A 24,659-nucleotide genomic window follows, 5' to 3' on the forward strand; every position below is an offset into this window, starting at 1 on the left:
AGTGTCACGAAACAGTCAGAGTAGAAATTTAAGAATAGTCAGAATGAATACGTGGCTTGAGAGATGGCGCAGGAGGGAGGGGTTCAGATTTTTGGGACATTGGAACCGGTTCTGGGGGCGGTGGGACCATTACAAATCGGATGGTCTACACCTGGGCAGGACTGGAACCAATGTTCTCGGGGGTGCTTTTGCTAACACTGTTGGGGAGGTTTTAAACTAATGTGGCAGGGGGATGGGAACCAGATTAGGAAGTTAGAGGTCAGTAAAGAAGCAGCAACTAAAGCCAGTAAGGTACTGGATAATAAACTCAATGTGACTAAGGGGAAGAGTAGACAGGGAAGAGATGATGATCGCAAAGGGACAGGTGGTCTGAGGTGCATTTGTTTTAATGCAAGAAGTGTAGCAGGTAAGGCAGATGAATTTAGGGCTTGGATTAGTACCTGGGAATATGATGTTATTGGTATACTGAGACTTGGTTGAGGGATGGGCAAGACTGGCAACTAAATATCCCAGGGTATAGATGCTTCTGAAGGGATAGAGAGGGAGGTAAAAGGGTGGAGGAGTTGCATTACTGGACAGAGATGATATCACAGCTGTGATTAAGGAGGGCACGATGGAGGATTCGAGCACTGAGGCAATATGGATAGAGCTAAGAAATAGGAAGGGTGCAGTAACATTGTTGGGACTTTACTATAGGCCTCCCAAAAGCGAGCATGAAGTAGAGGTACAAATATGTAGACAGATTATAGAACAATGTAGGAGCAATAGGGTGGTTGTGATGGGAGATTTTAACTTCCCCAACATTGAATGGGACTCATGTAGTTGGAGGCGTAGATGGAGCAGAATTTGTAAGGAGCATCTAGGAGAGTTTTTTAGAGCAGTATGTAAATAGTCCAACTCGGGAAGGGGCCATACTGGACCTGGTATTGGGGAATGATTCCGGACAGGTGGTTGACGTTTCAGTCGGCAATTACTTTGGGAATAGCAATCACAATTCCATAAGTTTTAGAATACTCGTGGACAAAGACGAGTGTGGTCCTAAAGGAAGAGTGCTAAATTGGGGAAAGGCCAACTATAACAAAATTCGGCAGGAGCTCGGGAATGTGGATTGGGAGCAGCTGAATAAGGGTAAATTCACATTTGAAATGTGGGAGTCTTTTAAGGAAAGGTTGATCAGAGTGCAGGACAGACATGTTCCTGTGAAAATGAGAGATAGAAATGGCAAGATTAGGGAACCATGGATGAAGAGTGGAATTGTGAGACTAGCTAAGATGAAAAAGGAAACATACATAAGATCGAGGCGACTCAAAACTGATGAAGCTTTGGAGGAATATCGGGAAAGTAGGACAAATCTCAAACGCATAATAAAGAGGGCTAAAAGGGGTCATGAAATATTGTTGGCTAACAGGGTTAAGGAAAATCCCAAAGCCTTTTATTCGTATATAAGGAGCAAGAGGGTAACTAGAGAAAGGATTGGCCCACTCAAAGACAAAAGAGGGAATTTATGCGTGGAGTCAGAGGAAATGAGTGAGCTTCTTAATGAGTACTTTGCATCGGTATTCACCAAGGAGAGGGACATGATGGATGTTGAGGCTAGGGATGGATGTTTAAATACTCTAGGTCATGTCGGCATAAGGGGGAGGTTTTGGGTATTCTAAAAGGCATTAAGGTGGACAAGTCCCCAGGACCGAATGGGATCTATCCCAGGTTACTGAGGGAAGCGAGGGACGAAATTGCTGGGGCCTTAACAGATATCTTTGCAGCATCCTTGAGCACAGGTGAGGTCCCGGAGGACTGGAGAATTGCTAATGTTGTTCCTTTGTTTAAGAAGGGTAGCAGGGATAATCCAGGGAATTATAGACCTGTGAGCTTGACGTCAGTGGTAGGCAAACTATTGGAGAAGATACTGAGGGATAGGATCTATTCATATTTGGAAGAAAATAGACTTATCAGTGATAGGCAGCATGGTTTTGTGCAGGGAAGGTCATGTCTTACAAACCTAATAGAATTAGAATTCTTTGAGGAAGTGACAAAGTTAGTTGATGAGGGAAGGGCTGTAGATGTCATATGAGGTTCAGGGTGTACTAGCTAGATGGATAAAGAACTGGCTGGGCAACAGGAGACAGAGAGTAGTGGTGGAAGGGAGTCTCTCAAAATGGAGAAAGGTGACTAGTGATGTTCCACAGGGATCCGTGCTCGGACCACTGTTGTTTGTGATATACATAAATGATCTGGAGGAAGGTATAAGTGGTCTGATGAGCAAGTTTGCAGATGATACTAAGATTGGTGGAGTTGCAGATAGCGAAGCGGACTGTCAGAGAATACAGCAAAATATAGATAGATTGAAGAGTTGGGCAGAGAAATGGCAGATGGGAGTTCAATCCAGGCAAATGCGAGGTGATGCATTTTGGACGATCTAACTCAAGAGCAGACTATATGGTCAATGGAAGAGTCCTGGGGAAAATTCATGTACAGAGAGATCTGGGAGTTCAAGTCCATTGTACCCTGAAGGTGGCAACGCAGGTCGATAGTGGTCAAGAAGGCATACAGCATGCTTACCTTCATCGGACGGGGTATTGAGTACAAGAGTCGGCAGGTCATGTTACAGTTGTATCGGACTTTGGTTATGCCACATTTGGAATACTGCGTCGCCACATTACCAGAAGGATGTGGATGCTTTAGAGAGGGTGCAGAGGAGGTTCACCAGGATGTTGCCTGGTATAGACGTTGCTAGCTATGAAGAAAGGTTGAGTAGATTAGGATTGTTTTCATTGGAAAGACGGAGGTTGAGGGGAGACCTGATTGAGGTCTACAAAATTATGAGAGGTATGGACAGGGTGGATAGCCACAAGCTTTTTCCAAGAGTGGGGGTATCAATTACAAGGGGTCACGATTTCAAGGTGAGAGGGGAAAGGTTTAAGGGAGATGTGCGTGGAAAGTTTTTTACGCAGAGGGTGGTGGGTGCCTGGAATGCTTTGCCAGCGGAGGTGGTAGAGGCGGGTACGATAGCATCATTTAAGATGCATCTGGACAGATATATGAACGGGTGAGGTACAGAGAGAAATAGACCTTGGAAAATAGGCAACAGGTTTAGATAAAGGATCTGGATCGGCGCAGGCTGGGAAGGCCAAAGGGCCTGTTCCTGTGCTGTCATTTTCTTTGTTCTTTGGGAAGGCCTTTACAAAATGTTTGTAATGTTCTTTCAGATATTTTACGAATAAAGTATATTTTTTGCAAAAAAATATTTATGGAGAGCTTTCAAACGTATTTTTATACCGATGCACTTTTGCAGTTGTAGTCCTCAGGCAGACAGTTTGTAGTACAAACGACAGCTGTTTAACACTTTGACTTTATTCTGGTTAAAGGCTTGAGCAAGTTAAACCACAATAGCTCCAAGTAACAATGTAAAACAAAACCTCCAGAGAATTAAATATTTCCAGCAAAACTATCCCATCTGTTACTATAGTCAAATGCTGACTTGGATACCAGTTTACTTCTGTTTGTTGAAATATGATACAGTATCTGCAAATTAAGCACACACAAAAGGCATTTTACTGAGTGTACTTATAATGCATTTACATTTCATTAAGTCCACAATATATTTTCTGAATACTAACATTCATCAAATATCAAAGATTGGATTAATAATTAACAGAAATATAGCAACAAGCATGACTTTCTACACAAGAATGTTGGAATGTGCATTTAATAAGAAGCCAAACCTGTTTATGTAACCGGTACCAAATATATCATTGACTTCCACTGCTGCTCTTACTCTTAAGTGGAGTGTTAACACAAAAGAACATCACATTCAATTTCCAGCTGTCTTTAGGGGTAGATGTGAAATTGAGGTTGAGTACTCGGAAGTGTGAACAGTTTACAGACATCTGTCCACATCATTCATGATGTACACCAGTGAGTCCTCAGCATGTTAGACAGCAAAATTATACTGTAAAATTGAACAGGATCAAATTTAAACACAGCAGGCACTTTACAGATCAACTATGATCTCATTAAATGGCAGACAGACTGAATGGCCTACATCGTTTCTATATTGAAGACGCCTGGAAGCAGCAAAATGGGTCTTGTATATGTGGTAGTTAGATCTTTAAATGGTTTATCAAGCTTCAGAGCGTTTCTTAACCACTTATCTAAGCCCCAATATTTTCACTTTATCGGTGGTTATTATAGAGGAAAATAGTACTCTGCTTCAATCAATTTTAGAAGAAAACTTTAATTTATTAACACTTACAGTGGGCAGATAGTGCTGCACAAAAGAAAATACAACAATATTTTCTAATCATTTTTCATGAATGTATCTCCCGAGGAGTTACCAGACATGGGAAGAACAGAGACCCCAGCGGGACACCATGACTGGCTCAGGAAAGCGAGCTGCAGCCCATGGCCAAAGCCTATCAGCCCTGGAAATGAGCAGGGGAAGGTACAAGTACAGTTGACAATGCCATCAAGGACCGCCTGGTGGCTGCTATGGGGGTCAGTCACGATTTACCACTTTCTTTTCTTATACTATCCGGTTTGGGTGCAAATTGAAGTGGAAAACTCTCACAGCAACAGGAAGGAAGCCAAAGTTACCTTTCTGCTCCTCTGAATGATTATGTTTCTATTACAAAGCTCACGTATGAGACAACTTTGAAATAATCAGGGAAGCCAATAGCAAGGCAAACATAAAAAGCCTCCCATACATTAACTCTTTGCTTCTGAGTGCAGTGAATATTAACAGTATTTCCAGCATTTTCTATCGTTAATTTTGGATATCGCCTGAAGAACAAGCAGATTCAGCCATGCGATATTCCCTCAGCGCTGTCAATTGCAGTGTCAATCTTGTTCATCTCTTCCAGGAATTGGAGTGGGGCTGAATGCCAATCTTCTTACTCAAGCCAAAAATGCCAGTAAGAGACAAAGAGTCACCATAAACTGAAGAAATACATCTTTATCAAATAAATTTAGCAATTACAATCTAAAAAGAGAGCTAATGTATTCGTAACCAGCAAAAGTGGGGCAAGGCAAAAAGAGAATTTTACACTTATCCTTCAGCAAGGGCCAGTTTGGTAACATTTCCTCACTCAAGATTTTTGACAATACAGCAAATGCCAGTAGTTTGCTGCATGGGAAAGGAGTGCAGTCTGTTTTCATTAGCTATATTGGCACCAGTATTTACATACCAGCTTGAATTAGGCTACTGGTTGCTTTGCAATATATTATATTGAATTTTAGCACAAATATAAAGCTTCATTTTTATTTTATAAAGCATTCATGGCAGGTGCGCCAATCTTTCACCAGGGCAGAACAGGGTACACAGCCTCAATCACAAATTCCTACAATGTGTTCTTCAAAAACTTGCAGCAACTCATTAGATTCATATTTGATGACGGGGAGCTCGGAATCCTCATTGGGCTGGACATTTGCTGGCGCTGCTCCGCCTTGACCAGTGATCTTTAGGTGGACAAATTTCATCTTCCAATTGTTCTCGCTGCTTGGACAACGGATAAGACCAAAGATTTGCTCAAAAATCCCCAGGCAGATTGACTCTCTGTGAATGGTACCAGCCACTGCAATAATAACTAATCCATGAGGAGAATGGATACACTTCAGTCCATTGCCAGTCAGGTTAGGATTCAGGAATAGATGTTCCTCTTTTGGCAGTGCTAATAAACGGAGGCTAACCATAACTGCACCAGTGTACACCTCCAACTGCTGCTCAGAAGTTCTATAGGAAAACTTAAGTATAACATCTTCCCAAAAATGCTGAGGGCCCCATTCTTTCGATTGTTCTTGCAGCAAAGGATTCTGGGAGTTCAGAAGCTGATAAAACCACTTGCAGAATTCAAGTCCCATGGTTTGGTAATCATCCTTATAATTTGCTGCTATGTCACTTCGTGGGGCATTATTTCCAGATGTGCTTCCAGAAGAATAATTTCTCTGAAAGGAAGAATATGTATATTTATCCTTAGCTGGGAATATACTGTGCATCTGAATAAACACAATAACCAGAGGATTACATAAGACAATGAGCTAATGCTCCTTTACCAATTGTATGAGGTGAGATGGGGCGGGGGGAGGTGAGATGGGGCGGGGGGAGGCGAAATGGGGCGGAGGGAGGCGAGACAGGGGAGGGGGAGGCGAGACGGGGGTAGGGAGAGGCTAGACAGGGCGACGGGAGGCAAGACGGGGGGAGGCAAGGCAGGGAGAGGCGAGATGGGGAGGGAGGTGAAATGGAGGTGGGGGGAGCGAGGTGGGGTCGGGGTTAGAGGTTGTCGGAGCTGGTGCCGGGAAGGGGATTGAGATGAGGACGGCACCGCGTGGTGGTGGGGTCAAGTGACGGGGGTGGGGGGTGGTGGGGCGGAAGAAGAGATATTACCTGGGTGGGGTGTGGAGGGGAGCTAGTACCAAGACAGAGATAGGGGGAGTGTGAGGGCGAAAGGGAAAAGTGAGGGAATGTGCATGAGAAGAGCGTTTATGAGGGGCAGAATATGTCTATAAATCTGGTGCAAAACCACTATCAGGGTTCCTATTCACCAGAACCCACACACACCATCAAGCATTTCCAGTGCAGACTAATGAGTGAGCACCCTGAGCCTGGGAATGAGCCAGGAACATGCCCTCTTACCCTATAATATTCAACACTACTTATGACTTTCTTGCTCAGCAACTTGCTTGTTTTCATACCTCAGTTGATTTAAAATTCATGTTTGATGTTGTGCCAAGCTATCTTTATGAAATTTGCTTATTGGGTCCTTGTGAGAAAAAAATTGAAAGGCGGCCCACATGCAAAAAGGTTGAACAAGCCTGCCCTGCTCTCACCTCCAACAAAAGGTGTGGAGAGCTCATGGGTACTGTCAGGAAAATAGTGAGAACATGAAAATTAAGGAAATCCAGTAAATTGGAATGCGCTCTGCTGGTTATACGCTTTTAAAAACCATTTTAAAAATGGAAGGTGTTTGGGCAGCAGGGTGGCGAGGTTCCAGGTTCCAGGCCCTGGGGCACTGTCCGTGTGGAGTTTGCACATTCCCCCGCATGTTTGCGTGGGTCTCACCCCCACAACCCAAAAGATGTGCATGATAGGTGAATTGGCCACGCTAAATTAGCCCTTCATTGAAAAAAAAAGAATTGGTCATTCTAATAGCTGTTTGAAATTCCTGTGTCAGTGAAGAAAGCCTGCTTGAAAAATCAGTTGTTTTGTCCTATATCAGAAGCAACCGCTAAATATATAACTGCCTGGTGTGGTAACAATTACTCGACTTTGCTTATACCTTTTACAAAAAAATAAAATAAAAGATGTTGTCTGGGGAGAATCAGCTCTGAGGTTAGGGAACTTAAGGTCTTTGGAACTGGTTAAGACAAAGGGTACTATGTTTAGCTGTTGAGTTAAGTATATTTCTAGTTGACTTTATTTTATTGTTTTATTGTTTAATAAATAATTACTTTATTTAAAATCATCACAAAACATCTGGGACATTATTCTCTGGTTTTCAAATTCTTCCTCACATTGTATCAAATTCCAAAATACAGTTGAGGAAATATGTTTCAAGTTTCCCTCTGGGATTTTGAATACCCTGGTGTTTACCATCAGCCACGCTCACAACAGTATCCTTGTCACTAAGATCAAGGCCTTCGATCAATTGTTTCTGCCACTTCCCTGCCTTCCCCGAGTCCATTGAGTCAACCTTTCTCCAAAGACCTGCCTGACCCCTGAACTTACACCTTGCTCTATTTTCTCTGTCTTCCTTTTCCAAGCTCGTCTTGTCCATGAGATCGACTTAGAACATAGAACAGTACAGCACAGAACAGGCCCTTCGGCCCTCGATGTTGTGCCGAGCCATGATCACCCTACTCAAACCCACGTATCCACCCTATACCCGTAACCCAACAACCCCCCCCCCCCCCCTTAACCTTACTTTTTAGGACACTACGGGCAATTTAGCATGGCCAATCCACCTAACCCTTCTTACTCCCTCCACTCTGTTTCCATTAGACTATGGAAGACCAAACTTCCCTTTCTGGCTCCAACATTACCTAACATTGTTAATAGTTTGCTCACCTCAGGAACCTTTACCTTCTCCTTGAGAACAGTGGTCTAGATTGAAGAGACTGAAAATCTAAGCCAATATCACCTCAGGTCCCTCAATACTAAATTCTGTTTTACAATGCTGCGAAGAAGTGTCTATGTTAACAGGTGCTACATAAATACATATAGCACAAATGGGTGTGGCCATTGGAGGTCAACCATTTTAGTACTGGGATGTCATTGCAGGAATTCCTCAGGGCAGGAATTCCTTAGGGCAGCGTCAAGACCCAAGCATTTTCAGCTACTTCATGAGTGACCTTCCCTCTATCATAAGATCAGAAGTGTGGATGTTTGCGGGTGATAATAATAATTTTTATTAGTGTCACAAGTAGGCTGACATTAATATTGCAATGAAGTTACTGTGAAAATCCCCTAGTCGCCACACTACGGCACCTGTTCGGGTACACTGAGGGAGAATTCAAAATGTCCAATTAACTGAACAAGCACGTCTTTCGTGAGTTGCACAGCACCCTTGGCGACTCTTCACATACTGAAGCAGTTCATGTTCATATGCAGCAGCAAGACCTGGACAATTTTCAGGCTTGGATTGATAAGTGACATGCACACCACACAAGTGCCTGGCAATGACGATTTCCAATAAGAGATATCTCCCATTACCATTACTGAATCCTGGGGGGTTACTACTGATCATTTAATCCCTACAGTGCAGAAGGAGCCATTTCGGCCCATCGAGTTTGCACTGACCCTCTGAAAAAGCACCCCACTTGGGCCAACTCACCAATCCTATCCCTGTAACCTCACCTAAACTGCAAATCCCTGGACACTAAAGGGCAATTTTATCGTGGCCAACATACCTAACCTGTACATCTTTGGATTGTGGGAGGAAATCGGAGCACCCGGAGGAAACCCATGGAGACACGGGGAAAATGTGCAAACTCCACACAGTCAGTCATCCAAGGCTGGAATTGAACCCGAGCTGTGAGGAAGCAATGCTAACCACGGCCGACCAGAAACTGAACCTGACCAGCCATATAAATACTGTTAAAAGAGCAGGTCAGAGGCTGAGAATTCTGCAGAGACTAACCTGACGACCCGAAGCCTGTCCATCATCTACAAGGCACAAGTCAGGAGTGTGGTGGAATATTCTTCACTTGCCCGAATGAGTGCAGCCCAACAACACACAAGATCAACGCCATCTAGGACAAGACAGCCTCTTGATTGGTACCCCATCCACCACCTTCAACATTCATTCACTCCCTCCACCACCGACACACAATACAAGATGCCCCGTGGAAACTCATCAAGGCTCCTTCAATGGGGCCTTCTGGGCCAGAGACCTCCAAAAGTGAGAAGGATCAGGGCAGCAGATGCATGGTCATGCCAGCACCTCTAAGCCATACACCATCCTTACTTGGAACTATATCACTGTCTCTTCACTGTCACTGGGTTGAAATCCTGGAATTCCCCCTCCAACAACATTGTGGGTGTACCTATGTCACAATAGGTGCAGCAGTTTAAAATGGGCAATAAATGCTGGCTCAGCCAGTGACAACCGTATCTTGTAAGACCATGAGAAATAGAAACATGAATAGGCCATTCAGCCCTTCGAGCCTGCTCCAACATTTAATAAGATCATGCCTGATCAACACTCACTAAGTCCACTTTCCTGCCTCCTCTCCGTGACCCTTAATTGCCTTACAGATTAAAAACCTATTGATCTCCCCTTGAAAATGTTCACGGACTCGGTCTCCACAGCTTCCTGGAGTAATGCATTCCAAACAGTCACCACGCTGAGAAGATACATTCTTCCTTAAATCAGTCTTATATGAGCACCACCTTATTCTGCGATTGTCCTACACTCTCACATGAGTGAAAACATCCTCCCAACATTTACCTTGTCTAACCCCCAAAGAATCTTATATGTTTCAATTATATCACCTGTATAATAAGAATAATCTTTATTGTCACAAGAAGGCTTACATTAACACTGCAATGAAGTTACTGTGAAAAGCCCCTAGTCGCCACATTCCAGCGCCTGTTTGAGTACACGGAGGGAGAATTCAGAATGTCCAAATTACCCAACATCACGTCTTTTGGGACTTGTGGGAGCACCCGGAGGAAACCCACGCAGACACAGGCAGAACATGCAGACTCCACACAGTCAGTGACCCAAGCCGGGAATCGAATGCGGGTCCCTGGTGCTGTGAAGCAGCAGTGGTAACCACTGTGCTAATCCTTCTGAACCCCAAGGAGTACAGACCCAACCTATTTAATCTTTCCTCACACGGTAGTTTCTCATACATGGGATCATCCCAGTAAACCTCTTCCGTACTGCGTCCAATGATCATATATTTTTCTTTAAATAAGGGGCCAAAATTGTACTCAGTATTCTAAATGTGGCCTGCTAGTACCTTGTACAGTTGCAGCATTCGAAAAATTAGCCACAGTACACTCTGTTCCTTTCTCCGAATCATTAATATATATTGTAAAGAGCTGCGGTCTCAGCACTGATTCTTGTGGCACTCCACTGGTTACTGCCCTCCAACGTGAGAAAATCCCCTTTATCGCTATTCTCTACGAACAAATAAAATTAAGCACAACGCATACCAAGCTATATTTGAAGCTGGTGGTTGCAGAGTGTACAAAAGCCCAATGGAATTGCAGAGAGTAGATATCCACAGCCCACTCTTTTTGCTCCAGTCAACCCAATAAGTGACTCAATCGATGGTTGGATTTCTGCATCGAGTGGCCAGCTTGTTCTAACCAAGGTAAAAGTTATTCAGACAAGATCTCTATAGGCATGTGCGGTTGCTTGTAAACTTTTTCTGTGAGTATCTAAATTCAGGTAGATATTAAAATAGTTCAGAGAAAGGGTTGCACGGTGGCCTGGTGGTTAGCACAGCTGCCGCACGGCGCTGAGGTCCCAGGTTCGATCCTGGCTCTGGGTCGCTTTCCGTGTGGAGTTTGCACATTCTCCCCGTGTCTGCGTGGGTTTCGCCCCCACAACCCAAAAGATGTGCTCTACATACATCGCTGTATTAAATTTTATCTGCCACGTATTTGCCCATGTCATCCTCTTGAAATGCTACTCCCTCATGTTTACAATACTTCCACGTTTGGTGGCATCAGAAATTTTTGAAACTGCGCCCTGTACACACAAGTCCAAGTAATTAATATAGCTAAGGAAGGTAGTGGTCTGAATACCAACCTCTGAGGAACCCCACTGTATATTTTCCTCCAGCCTGAAAAACAACCGTTTCCCACCAATTTGTTTCAATTCTCTCAGTGAACCTACCTCTATGCAGCCACTGTCCCTTTTCTTCCATTTTAGAATTTGCTTGCAAGCCTGTATGTGCCAGCCCCCTAATGAGCAAGACGCCCCCCCCCCCCCCCCCCCCCCCCCTCCACCTGCTCCCCCCACACACACACACAAAACCAAGATCATCTAATAAAGGCAATCTGGCTGGATACTATTGCAATTGCCTCCAAAGTTTCTTCGCTTAATCTTTACTGTGTTTGGATAGGGCAGGGTAACCAAAGCCACACAGGCATCAATTTGAACACATACAATTTACAGTGCAGAAGGAGGCCATTTGGCCCATCGAGTCTGCACCGGCTCTTGGAAAGAGCACCCTACCCAAGGTCAATACCTCCACCCTAGCCCCATAACCCAGTAACCCCACCCAACACTGACGGCAATTTTGGACACCAAGGGCAATTTATCATGGCCAATCCACCTAACCTGCACATCTTTGGACTGTGGGAGGTAACCGGAGCACCCGGAGGAAACCCACGCACACACGGGGAGGATGTGCAGACTCCGCACAGACAGTGACCCAAGCCGGAATCGAACCTGGGACCCTGGAGCTGTGAAGCATTTGTGCTATCCACAATGCTACCGTGCTGCCCATAACTAGAAGGTCGGTGCCACAGAGATTTTGCCAACATGTTCTGCATCACCATTGAATTGGGAGCATTTCTTCACAGGCTCCTAGCTTTGACCCAAAGGCACTGCTGAGAACAACAGGATACAAGATTTTACCTGGTTCCCTTTTTAAAACAGACCCCCAAAATGTTTTTAGGTTATCCTTTAATGAGGAGGGACTCTGGTGACTATGTTCAAGTTATTGTAGTTTGAAAAAGAAGTGACTTCCTTTTAGCTATTAACTGGAAGTTTGATTTTTTTTGTAAAACCTGGTCAGTCTCTATGGGGATATGAACATAACTCTGCCAAAAGAATATCCCATATTAAAAGAAATGTTTTACAACTTAGATCAGTTGGAAATTAGTATTTGCAAAATATAGCACTCACTGAAGAGAGCAACCCGAATTGTAAAATCACCGCTTTCAAAGTTAATTTCATTTTTAATTGCACTGCAAAAGTAATTGAAAGTAAAAATGTACATGTTATATTATAAGATGATGCAGTTTCAAATTCAATACCTGGGATGCAGTGCTGCCTTCTCTCCAATATTCTATAACTTTTTGAACAAGTAGGCATTTCTCTGCATTAGATGGCATAACAATATTATGTTTTGCTAAATATTGAAATATTATCTCACGGTGGATCTTCTTCCTTTTCAGCAGCTCTTCGGCACTCTGACTGTAACACAGTATGGCATCCATGGCTTCTGCAGGTGATAAAGCAACAATAATATTGCTAACAAAGGAAAAATGCCTCATCGAAGACATATAGGAATTGTTTTAGCTAGACAGTTATGAATATGTGGAAACTCAACATTGTATTACATTCCCACTGCTGCAGTTATCTTTTAATGTAGTCTGTCCAGATGCAATATTCCTCACATCCCCTTTTTTGCCCTTTCCCCGCAAGCCTTGATTTGCTTACTAATCAAGAATATATCTATCTCAGCCTTAAGTATACTCAGGACAGGGCGGCATGGCGGCACATTGGTTAGCACTGCTGCCTCACGGCGCTGAGGACCCGGGTTCGATACCGGTCCCTGGTTCGATACTGGCCCCTGGTCACTGTTCATGTGGAGTTTGCCCATTCTCCCCCTGTCTGTGTGCATCTCACCCCTACAACCCAAAAGGATGTGCAGGGTAGGTGAATTGGCCACGTTAAATTGTCCCTTAACTGAAAAAAAAGAATTGGATACTTGATAGGAATCGACTATTTATAGATCTGATAGGTAAAAGAAGGCTATTTAGTGTAAATATTAAGTCCCAGTTTTAATACCCATTTTAAATTGAGGATTTCAGCACTCATAACCTCAGGTCATGATAAAACACATAGCTTCAACAGAGATACAAGAAGCCTGTCATAAACTCATTGGAGATTAAAACAACATTTTTACTAAGCAAAGATGAAAATGCTATTGTTCTAACAAACATATTTTCAAAGACAGTTTGACATTCAAACATGAGCGGTACCAGTAATCTGATCAAGGACGAAGCAGGCACCACAGCAACATGAAGGCACCATTGTTCATAATGTGGATAAAGCGAAGTCAGCAGAAAACCAGTAGAAACCAGTCTTGATAATAGCACAGAATCACAGTCCATAACATACACAAATATTCAAACATGAAACATTTAGAACTTACGTTGCACATTAAGGATTGACAGCTAACCGTCGAATCAAATACATTTGATTCTAACCCAAACCAATTAGGACGACATGGAGGCGTAGATAGATGGCTCACAACAGATAAGATTTCCTATAAATGTGATGGTCCGTACGGCCATCTTTATCCAGGATCATTCTATACTTTGATCTAACTATTCGCTATCCTTATTTTCATATTTTCACTTTTCCACTCTGCTGTTTTGCCGTAAGCAAGAAACCATTTCTGTATTATTTTTAAAGTTAAATTGTTTATAAGTTACTTCTCTTTAAGTCCTTTTGCTAGCCGGACTTTATTGAGAATAGATTTAAGTTTCTCCTAATTGTAATCAAATAGAGACAATAAAGATTCTTGTTTGCATCCGAGAAGTTTAACTCAAATTTCTACTGAGTTTTAGTGTCGCAAGACCTCACTAGTTCCGAATGGTAAATCTCATCAGTACTCTAAATTTTAAAATATAGTCAATGACTCTGTCCCCATGGATCTCTGTGGCAAGGAGTTCAACCCTCTGCGAAAAGTAGTTCCTCCTCTCAGTCTTAAATCAGCACCCCTTTATCCTGAGACTATGCCTTCTGGTCCTAGACTCTCCCATGAGGGGAAACATCCTCTCAGCATTTACCCTGTCAGGCCCCTTAAGCATCCTATATGTTTCAATGAGATCACCTCGCATTCTTCGAAATTCCAATAAGTCCCAACCTGTTTAATCTTTGCTCATAAGACAATCTCTCCATAACAGGGATCATTCTAGTGAACCTTCTCTGAACCACCTCCAATGAAATAATACATCTTCTTAAATAAGGGGATCAAAACTGCTCACAGTACTCCAGATGTGGTCTCACCAGTACCTTGTACATTTACAGCAAGACTGCCCTACTCTTATACTCTAACCCCATTGAAATAAGGGTCAACATTCCATTAGCCTTCTTGATAACCTGCACTATGTGCTAGCTTTCTGTGTTTCATGCACAAGTAGCCCCAAGACCTTTTCTACAGTTTTTCTCCATTTACTGAAAAAGTAGCGACACAAGAGTTTTCCGTCCGGAGTTACTTTCTTCCGTATTGCTCTACATGTTAAAATGTTACAAAGGTCCCTGCTGTAGAATAAAAACTAGATTTTGTTCCGATTGTTGAAACTTCTAGACATTCCTTTCCTCTTCATGGTTTGAGAAAGGCGAATAAATATACACTGGTACCACAAAAGTATCAGAAGCCTGTGCTAATATCTACTGATTTTCCTCATTTCCTCTGGTCACTCCTTTTCCTCCTTCTTTATGATAAGGCCAAATACTGAAAAGGTATTCTTTTACCTATCAATTATCCCCATGACCTTGCACAAAAACTTGAAGCTAGACTGCAATACGCATCTCAACCTCCAAAATGAGGATTCCAAGCTTTCCACTAACAGAGACACCTTTCTCACTTGGGCTCTCATTTATACAAGCTGCACAGTTGATGGATATTTACACCAGTAGACATCCTCTGGCAGTTAGGTGAATCAACCTCTGCCATAGACGTGAAACAATGTCATTGCTCCAATTCAACCAATTGCTCCAAAACACATTCTACAAACTAATCTACAAACAAATAGACCATTTCTGCCAATTTGATTGCCCTGTCTATGTGAAGCTTAAAGCCCTCCACAATTATTACACTGCCTTTGTTACAAGCTCTGATAATTTTGTATTTAACATTCTGTGAAATGGTATAACTGCTGTAAGAAGGGCTACAAAACCGGCCCACTGGTGTTTCCTGATTCTTGCTGTCCCTAATTTCACCCATACTGATTTTACTTCATGATCTTTTCAGATCGTGTCCTTATATCATGTCATATTGTACTATCAAAGCTACCCTTCCTAGGGCAGCACGGTGGTGCAGTGGTAGCACTGCTGTCTCATGGCGCCGAGGTCCAAGGTTCGATCCCAGCTCTGGGTCACTGTCCGTGCGGAGTTTGCTCATTCTCCCCGTGTTTGCGTGGGTTTTGCCCCCACAATCTAAAGATGTGCAGGGTAGGTGGATTGGCCACGCTTGCCCTTAATTGGAAAAATGAATTGGATACTCTAAATTTATTTTTTAAAAAGCTACCCCTCCTCCTTTGCCAATCTGTTTGTCTGTCTTTCCAAAATATTGGAATACTTATTTTCCAATCTTGATCACCTTGTAACCATGTTCTGTAATGACGATTAGATCAGTCATTTACCTCTATTTGTGCCACTAGTTCTTCCATCTTATTCCAGATGCTTTGTGCGTTCAGATAATTTCATTTTCTATTCCCCGCAGTGACATTACTTCCTGATGTACAATTTTTGTTAAACTTCCTTCTCTTTTCTTGTCCCATTCTGCTTGCCTTTACACATATTGAAATATCGTTCCGAATTCTTGACCGATTTTTGGATTTCTAAATCCCCCTTTGCCAAACCTGCCCTCCCCCCACCCTGATCTCTTTTGTTAGTTTAAAGCTCCAATATTCTAAACCACCCAAATATTAATCTATTTTTGCTTTTACAGATGATTATGAGGCTAATGTATACTGTCTGCAGGTTACCCTTTTAGGCCATGATTCCCTGATTATAAAGCAAATTCACTGGTACTTTTATGCAGTATAGTAGTGATTCTATTAAATTCAGAGCCAGTATTTTAAACCTTTCTTTTACTTTACATTATGCAGAATCTCCCACTTCTGCAATCACAACCTCTTCAAATCATTCATGCTTTGAATGAATGCAAAATCACAGGTTGATGAATAAAGGGGCTGTTTAGCACAGGGCTAAATCGCTGGCTTTGAAAAGCAGACCAAGCAGGCCAGCAGCACGGTTCAATTCCCGTAACAGCCTCCCCAAACAGGCGCCGGAATGTGGCGACTAGGGGCTTTTCACAGTAACTTCATATGAAGCCTACTCGTGACAATAAGCGATTTTCATTTCATAAAGAGTTCAGGTAGCAGATGGGCCATCCAGAGCAAGGAAAATTCTCCCAGATGCAAGTCACAATTTCTGTTGAGGCAAAGGAAGGGTATTGCAACTGGTTTCAGAGTTTGTGGAACAGTAGGGAGTACAAAAAACAGTTGGGATCCTCTGCTCCTGGTCCCTATTCAGGTGCACACATGTGCCAAGGACAAGATATGTCAGGGGTAGGTGGGAACGAGGAGCAAACATACACAGAAGCACAGAGAATATAAGGAGGAGGTCTTTTAGCCCTTTGAGCCTGCTCCGCCATTCATTATGATCATGGTTGATCATCAAGTCCAATACCCTGACCCCACCTTCCCCCATACTCCTGGATCCTTTCGCCCAAGAGCGATATCTAATTCCTTCTTGAAATTACACAATGTTTTGGCCTCAACTACTTTCTGTGGTAGCAAATTCCAGATTCACCACTCTCTGGGTGAAGAAATTTCTCCTCACCTCCTTATCCTCAACTATGTCCCATAGTTCTGGACTCCCCCACCATCAGGAACATTCTTTCTGAATCTACCCTATAAGGGGCCTCACGGTAGCATGGTGGTTAGCATCAATGCTTCACAGCTCCAGGGTCCCAGGTTCGATTCCCGGCTGGGTCACTGTCTGTGTGGAGTCTGCACGTCCTCCCCGTGTGTGCGTGGGTTTCCCCCGGGTGCTCCGGTTTCCTCCCACAGTCCAAAGATGTGCGGGTTAGGTGGATTGGCCATGCTAAATTGCCCGTAGTGTAAGTTTAATGGGGGGATTGTCGGGTTACGGGTATACGGGTTCCGTGGGTTTAAGTAGGGTGATCATTGCTCGGCACAACATCGAGGGCCGAAGGGCCTGTTCTGTGCTGTACTGTTCTATGTTCTATGTTCTATATAACTGTGTTAGAATTTTCGAAGTTTCTATGAGATCCCATTTCACTCTTCTAAACTCCAATGAATACAATCCTAACCTATTTAGTCTCTCCTCATGCGACAGTCCCGCATGCCAGGAATCAGCCCAGTAAACCTAACATATTATTAATATGTCATTATTATTAATTATTAATCTTTATTAGTGTCACAAGAAGGCTCACATTAACAGTGTTGGGGGGGGGGGGGGGGGTGTCAGTGTGGGGGGGTGTCAGTGTGGGGGGGGTGTCAGTGCGGGAGGGTAGTCAGTGTGGGGGGGGGGGCGGTGGTCAGTGTGGGGGGGGCGGTGGTCAGTGTGGGGGGGGCGGTGGTCAGTGTGGGGGGGGCGGTGGTCAGTGTGGGGGGGGCGGTGGTCAGTGTGGGGGGGGCGGTGGTCAGTGTGGGGGGGGCGGTGGTCAGTGTGGGGGGGCGGTGGTCAGTGTGGGGGGGGGGGGTGGTCAGTGTGGGGGGGGCGGTGGTCAGTGTGGGGGGGGCGGTGGTCAGTGTGGGGGGGGGGGGCGGTGGTCAGTGTGGGGGGGGGCGGTGGTCAGTGTGGGGGGGCGGTGGTCAGTGTGGGGGGGGCGGTGGTCAGTGTGGGGGGGGCGGTGGTCAGTGTGGGGGGGGCGGTGGTCAGTGTGGGGGGGGCGGTGGTCAGTATGGGGGGGGGTGGTCAGTGTGGGGGGATCAGTGTGGGGGGGTCAGTGTGGGGGCGGGGGGGTCAGTGTGGGGGGGTCTGTGTATGGGGGTCAGTGTATGGGGGTCTGTGTGGGGGTGGTGTTAGTGTGGGGGTGGGGTCAGTGTGGGGGGGCGTCAGTGTGGGGGGGTGTCAGTGTGGGGGGGTGTCAGTGTGGGGGGGTGTCAGTGTGGGGGGGATTAGTGTGGGGGGGTCAGTGTGTGGGGGGTTCAGTGTGGGGGGGGGGGGTCAGTGTGGGGGCGGGGGGGTCAGACTGTTTTTGTGTGTGTGTTCGGGGGTCATTGGGGGGGGGGGGCATTGGGGGGGGGGGGGGGGGGGGGTCAGCCGCCACCCACCTGTTCCGTTCTGTATCTTTAACATGCGGTTGGTGACGGTGTCTGCCAGCGGGTACAGCTCCCCCGGGCCCAGGCTCTGCAGGATCTCCCGGCAGCCGCACCGCTCCTTGTCCGTCAGCAGCGCCATGGCGACCCACACCCGCCCGCTGCCGCGCGCTCCCCGTCCCCGGGCACCCGCCCGCTACCACGCGCTCCCCGTCCCCGGGCACCCGCCCGCTGCCGCGCGCTCCCCGTCCTTGGGCACCCGCCCGCTGCCGCGCGCTCCCCGTCCCCGGGACACACGCCCGCTGCCGCGCGCTCCCCGTCCCCGGGACACACGCCCGCTGCCGCGCGCTCCCCGTCCCCGGGACACACGCCCGCTGCCGCGCGCTCCCCGTCCCCGGGACGCACGCCCGCTGCCGCGCGCTCCCCGTCCCCGGGACACACGCCCGCTGCCGCGCGCTCCCCGTCCCCGGGACACACGCCCGCTGCCGCGCGTTCCCCCGTCCCCGGGACACCCGCACAAAGGTTCCGCTCCACTGTCAATCTTTATCAGTAACAACAGGCGGTCACAAGAAAGGACGAACTCTCTTCCCCGCCCCTAGCCAGCTGGGATTTGTATCTGGTTCGGGCACTTCTGGTTGGATCACTGGGAAAGGCAGAGTTTTGAAAATCCCCGCAGTGATGGTGCGGCCACCCAGCCGGAAGCATTTACCGCGGGAATTGCTCGCCGGACTTTCGGACCCGGGGGCAACCTCAGGCGGAGCTTCAGAGACCGTGAGCTGGGTGAGAAAATCCCCAATTACACCGGGAATGTCAGTGTGGACCGGGAATGTCAGTGTGCCCGGAAATGTCAGTGTGTCTGTGCACCGGGAATGTCAGTGTGTACAGGGAATGTCAGTGTGTCTGTGCCCGGGAATGTCAGTGTGTACCGGGAATGTCAGTGTGCCCGGGAATGTCAGTGTGTCTGTGCCCGGGAATGTCAGTGTGTCCGGGAATGCCAGTGTGTCTGTGCACCGGGAATGTCACTATGCACCGGGAATGTCAGTGTGCCCGGGAATGCCAGTGTGTCTGTGCACTGGGAATGTCAATGTGCCCGGGAATGTCAGTGTGTCTGTGCACCGGGTATATCAGTGTTCCTGGGAATGTCAGTGTGAACCTGGAATGTCAGTATGTCAGTGCATCGGGAAGGTCAGTGTGTACCGGGAGTGTCAGTGTGCACCGGGAATGTCAGTGTGTCTGTGCAGTGGAAATGTCACTATGCACCGGGAATGCCAGTGTGACTGTGCACCGGGAATGTCAGTGTGTACCGGGAATGTCAGTGTGTACCGGGAATGTCACTATCCACCGGGAATGTCAGTGTGCCCAGGAATGCCAGTGTGTCTGTGCACCGGGAATATCACTGTGCACTGGGAATGTCAGTGTGCACGGGAATGTCAGTGTGTCTGTGCACTGGGAATGTCAGTGTGCACCGGAAAGGTCAGTGCGCACGGGGAATGTCAGTGTGAACCTGGAATGTCAGTGTGTCTGTGCAGTGGGAATGTCACTATGCACCGGGAATGTCAGTGTGCACGGGAATGTCAGTGTGCACGGGAATGTCAGTGTGTCTGTGCACCGGGAATGTCAGTGTGCACCGGAAAGGTCAGTGCGCACCGGGAATCTCATTGTGTCTGTGCACTGGGAATGCCAGTGTGCCTGTGCCAAGAAATGTCAGTGTGTCTGTGCACCGGAAATGTTACTGTGCACCGGGAATGTCGGTGTGTCTGTGCACCGGGAATGTCAGTGTGCACCGGGAATGTCAGTGTGCATCAGGAATGTGACTATGCACCGGGAATGTCAGTGTGCCCGGGAATGTCAGTGTATCTGTGCACCGGGAATGTCAGTGTGCCGGGAATGCAGTGTGCACCGGGAATGTCATTGCGTCCGGAAATGTCAGTATGTCTGTGAACTGGGAATGTCAGTGTGTACTGGGAATGTCACTGTGCACCGGGAATGCCAGTGTGTCTGGAAATGTCAGTGTGACCGGGAACGCCAGTGTGTCTGTGCCCGGGAATGTCAGTGTTCCTGTACCTGGGAATGCCTGTGTGACCGGGAATTTCAGTGTGTCTGTGCCCGGGAATGTCAGTGGGCACCGAGAATGTCAGTGTGCCCGGGAATGTCAGTTTGCCCGGGAATGCAAGTGTTCCTGGGAATGTCAGTGTGTCCGGAAATGTCAGTGTGCCTGAGACTGTCAGTGTGTCTGTGCCCGGGAATGTCATGGTGTCTGTGCCTGGGAATGTCAATGTGCCCGAGAATGTCAGTGTACCCGGGAATGTATGTGTGTCTGTGTCCAGGAAGGTCAGTGTGGATTGGGAATGTCAGTGTGTCTGTGCCCGGGAATGGCAGTGTGTCTGGGCCCGGGTATGTCAATGTGCCCGGGAATGTCAGTGTGTCTATACTCGGGAATCTCAGTGTGCACCGGGAATGTCAGTGTGCCCGGGAATGTCAGTTTGCCCGGGAATGCAAGTGTTCCTGGGAATGTCAGTGTGTCCGGAAATGTCAGTGTGCCTGAGACTGTCAGTGTGTCTGTGCCCGGGAATGTCATGGTGTCTGTGCCCGGGAATGTCAATGTGCCCGGGAATGTCAGTGTACCCGGGAATGTATGTGTGTCTGTGTCCAGGAAGGTCAGTGTGCATTGGGAATGTCAGTGTGTCTGTGCCCGGGAATGGCAGTGTGTCTGGGCCCGGGTATGTCAATGTGCCCGGGAATGTCAGTGTGTCTATGCTCGGGAATGTCAGTGTGCACCGGGAACGTCAGTGTGCCTGTGTCCGGGAATGTCAGTGTGCACCAGAAATGTCAGTGTCTGTGCCCGGGAATGTCAGTGTACATCAGGAATGTTAGTGTGTCTGTGCACCGGGAATGTCAAAGTGCCCGGGAATGTCAGTGTGTCTGTGCCCGTGAATGTCAGTGTGGACCGGGAATGTCAGTGTGTTTGTGCCCGGGAATGTCAGTGTGTACCGCGAATGTCAGTGTGTCTGTGCCCGGGAATATTAGTGTGCCCAGGAATGTCAGTGTGTACTGGGAATGTCCGTGTGTCTGTGCCCGCTAATGTCGGTGTGCCCGGGAATGTCAGTCTGTACCGGGAATGTCAGTGTACCCTAGAATGTCAGTATGTCTGTGCCCGGGAATGTCAGTGTGTACAGGGAATGTCAGTCTGCCCAGGAATGTCAGTGTGTACCGGGAATGTCAGTGTGCCTGTGCCCGTGAATGTCAGTGCGCCTGTGCCCGGGAATGTCAGTGTGCCCGGGAATGCCAGTGTGTCTGTGCACCGGGAATGTCACTCTGCACCGAGAATGTCAGTGTGCTCGGGAATATCAGTGTGTACCTGGAATGTCAGTGTGCACCGGGAATGTCAGTGTGCATCGGGAATGTCAGTGTGTCTGTGCACCGGGAATGTCAGTGTTTCTGTGCCCGGGAATGTCAGTGTGCCCGGGAATGTCAGTGTGTACCGGGAATGTCCGTGTGTCTGTGCCCGCTAATGCCGGTGTGAGAGGGAATGTCAGTGTGTCTTTGCCCGGGAATGTCAGTGTGCCCGGGAATGTCAGCGTGTACCGGGAATGTCAGTGTGCCCTGGAATGTCAGTATGTCTGTGCCCGGGAATGTCAGTGTGTACCGGGAATGTCAGTGTGCCCGGGAATGTCAGTGTGTACAGGGAATGTCAGTCTGCCCGGGAATGTCAGTGTGCCTGTGACCGGGAATGTCAGAGTGTGCCCGGGAATGTCAGTGTGTACAGGGAATTTCAGTGTGCCCGGGAATGTCAGTGTGTAACGGGAATGTCAGTCTGCCTGTGCCCGGGAATGTGAGTGAGCCTGTGCCCGGGAATGCCAGTGTGTCTGTGCACCGGGAATGTCTGTGTCTGTGCATCGGGAACATCAGTGTGCACCGGGAATGTCACTATGCACCGGGAATGTCAGTGTGCCCGGGAATGTCAGTGTGCCCGGGAATGCCAGTGTGTCTGTGCACCGGGAATGTCAGTGTGCACCGGGAATGTCAGTGTGCCCGGGAATGTCAGTATGTCTGTGCCCGGGAATGTCAGTGTGTACCATGAATGTCAGTGTGCCCGGGAATGTCAGTGTGTACAGGGAATGTCAGTCTACCCGGGAATGTCAGTGTGCCTGTGACCGGGAATGTCAGAGTGTGCCCGGGAATGTCAGTGTGTACAGGGAATGTCAGTGTGCCCGGGAATGTCAGTGTGTACCGGGAATGTCAGTCTGCCTGTGCCCGGGAATGTGAGTGAGCCTGTGCCCGGGAATGCCAGTGTGCACCGGGAATGCCAGTGTGCCCAGGAATGTCAATGTGTCTGTGACCAGGAATGTCATTGTGTCTGTGCACGGGAATGCCAGTGTGCCTAGCCCGGGATGTCAGTGTGTGTCTGTGCCTGGTAATGTCAGTGTGCACTGGGAATGCAAGTGTGTCTGTGTCTGGGAATGCCAGTGTGCACCAGGAATGTCAGTGTGACCAGGAATGTCATTGTGTCTGTGCACGGGAATATCAGTGTGCCTCGCCCGGAATGTCAGTGTGTCTCTGTCCGGGAATGTCAGTGAGCCTGGGAATGTCAGTATGCCCGGGAATGTCAGTGTATCTATGCCTGGGAATGTCAGTTTGCCGTGTCCGGGACAGTCAATGTGCCCAGGAATCTCAGTGTGTCTGTGACCAGGAATATCATTGTGTCTGTGCACGAGAATGTCAGTGTGCCTAGCCCGGAATGTCAGTGTGTGTCTGTGCCTGGGAATGTCAGTGCGTCTGTGCCCGGGAATGCCTGTGTGCCTGGGAATGTCAATGTGCACCGGGAATGTCAGTGTGTCTGGGACTGTCAGTGTGCCTGTGCCCGGGACTGTCAGTGTGTCCGGGAATGTCAGTGTGTTTGTGCCTCGGAATGTCAGTGTGCTCGGGAATGTCAGTGTGTCTGTGCCCAGGATTATCAGTGTGCCTGGGAATGTCAGTGTGTCTGTGCCCTGGAATGTCAGTGTCTGTGCCTGGGAATGTCAGTGCGTCGGTGCCCGGGAATGTCAGAGTGCCCCGGGAATGACTGTGCACGGGAATGTCAGTGTGCCCGGGAACGTCAGTGTGTCTGGGACTGTCAGTGTGTCTGTGTCCCGGAATATTCCTGTGCCCGGAATGTGTCTGTGCACCAGGAATGTCAGTGTACACTGGGAATGCCAGTGTGCACCGGGAATGCCAGTGTGCCCAGGAATGTCAATAATTCTGTGTCAGGGAATGTCAAAGTGTCTGTGCCCGAGAATATGCCTAGCCGGGAATATCAGTGTTCCTATGCCCGGAATGTCAGTGTGTCTCTGTCTGGGAATGTCAGTGTGCCTGGGAATGTCAGTGTGCCTGTGCCTGGGAATGTCAGTGTGCCTGTGCCTGGGAATTCCAGTGTGCACTGGGAATGCCAGTGTGCACCGGGAATGCCAGCGTGCCCAGGAATGTCAGTATGCCCGGGAATGTCAGTGAGCCTAGCTGAGAATGTCAGTGTTTCTGGGAATGTCAGTGTTCACTAGGAGTGTCAGTGTGTCTGTGCCCGGGAATGTCAGTGTGTCTGTGCCAGGGAATGTCAGTGTGCCTGTGCCCGGGAATGTCAGTGTGCCTGTGCCCGGGAATGTCAGTGTGTTTGTGCCCGGGAATGTCAGTGTGTCGGTGCCCAGGAATGTCAGTGTACCCGGGAATGTCAGTGCGTCTGTGCACTGGGAATGTCAAAGTGCCCGGGAATGTCAGTGTGTCTGTGCCTGGGAATGTCAGTGTGTCTGTGCCAAGAAATGTCAGTGTCTCTGTGCTCGGGAATGTCAGTGTGCCCAGGAATGTCAGTCTGTCTTGCCCGGGAATGTCAGTGTGACCAGGAATGTCATTGTGCCTGTGCCCGGGAATGTCAGCTTGCCCGGGAATGTCAGTGTGCACCGGGAATGCCAGTGTGTCTGTGCCCGGGAGTGTCATTGTGTCCGGGAATGTCAAGGTGTCTGTGCCCGAATATGTCCATATGCCCGGGAGTAAAGCCTAGCCAGGAATGTCAGTGTTCCTGTGCACCGGGAATGTCAGTGTGCACCGGGAATATCAGTGTTCCTGGGAATGTCATTGTGACCGGGAGTGTCAGTGTGTATGTGCACCCGGAATGTCAGTGTGTCTGGGAATGTCAGTGTACACCGGGAAT

At 47.6% G+C, this 24,659-nt stretch overlaps 2 protein-coding genes across 3 annotated transcripts in view; one reads left to right on the plus strand and one right to left on the minus strand.

Annotated features, from left to right (window-relative positions):
- Positions 1-3,331: 3,331 nt before the first annotated feature.
- Positions 3,332-18,671, minus strand: LOC119968840 (uncharacterized protein C3orf38-like). Its single transcript, XM_038801698.1, has 3 exons — positions 18,497-18,671; positions 12,491-12,678; positions 3,332-5,940 (listed from the first exon to the last, which is right to left on the minus strand). Exons 1-3 carry the CDS (start codon positions 18,621-18,623, stop codon positions 5,323-5,325), a joined length of 933 nt encoding a protein of 310 aa, XP_038657626.1. The 5' UTR covers positions 18,624-18,671; the 3' UTR covers positions 3,332-5,322.
- A 266-nt stretch (positions 18,672-18,937) lies between these two features.
- The window catches only part of zgc:152951 (uncharacterized protein LOC569013 homolog), a 131,659-nt gene continuing 125,937 nt past the window's right edge, over positions 18,938-24,659 (plus strand). For both annotated transcript variants that reach the window (XM_038801700.1, XM_038801704.1), the window contains exon 1: positions 18,938-19,261. The gene's annotated coding sequence lies outside the window, so the exon portion shown is untranslated. The remainder of the gene's footprint in view (positions 19,262-24,659) is intronic.

Source organism: Scyliorhinus canicula, chromosome 7 (assembly GCF_902713615.1).
Source record: "Scyliorhinus canicula chromosome 7, sScyCan1.1, whole genome shotgun sequence".
NCBI lineage: Eukaryota > Metazoa > Chordata > Chondrichthyes > Carcharhiniformes > Scyliorhinidae > Scyliorhinus > Scyliorhinus canicula.

Excerpts from the sequence above, each read along its gene's own strand:
- LOC119968840 (XM_038801698.1), bottom strand. The coding sequence starts at position 18,623 with ATGGCGCTGCTGACGGACAAGGAGCGGTGCGGCTGCCGGGAGATCCTG. Across the intron at positions 12,679-18,496 it reads AAAGATACAGAACGGAACAG|AAGCCATGGATGCCATACTG; the intron begins GTGGGTGGCGGC and ends TATCACCTGCAG. Across the intron at positions 5,941-12,490 it reads AAGGCAGCACTGCATCCCAG|AGAAATTATTCTTCTGGAAG; the intron begins GTATTGAATTTG and ends TCTTCCTTTCAG.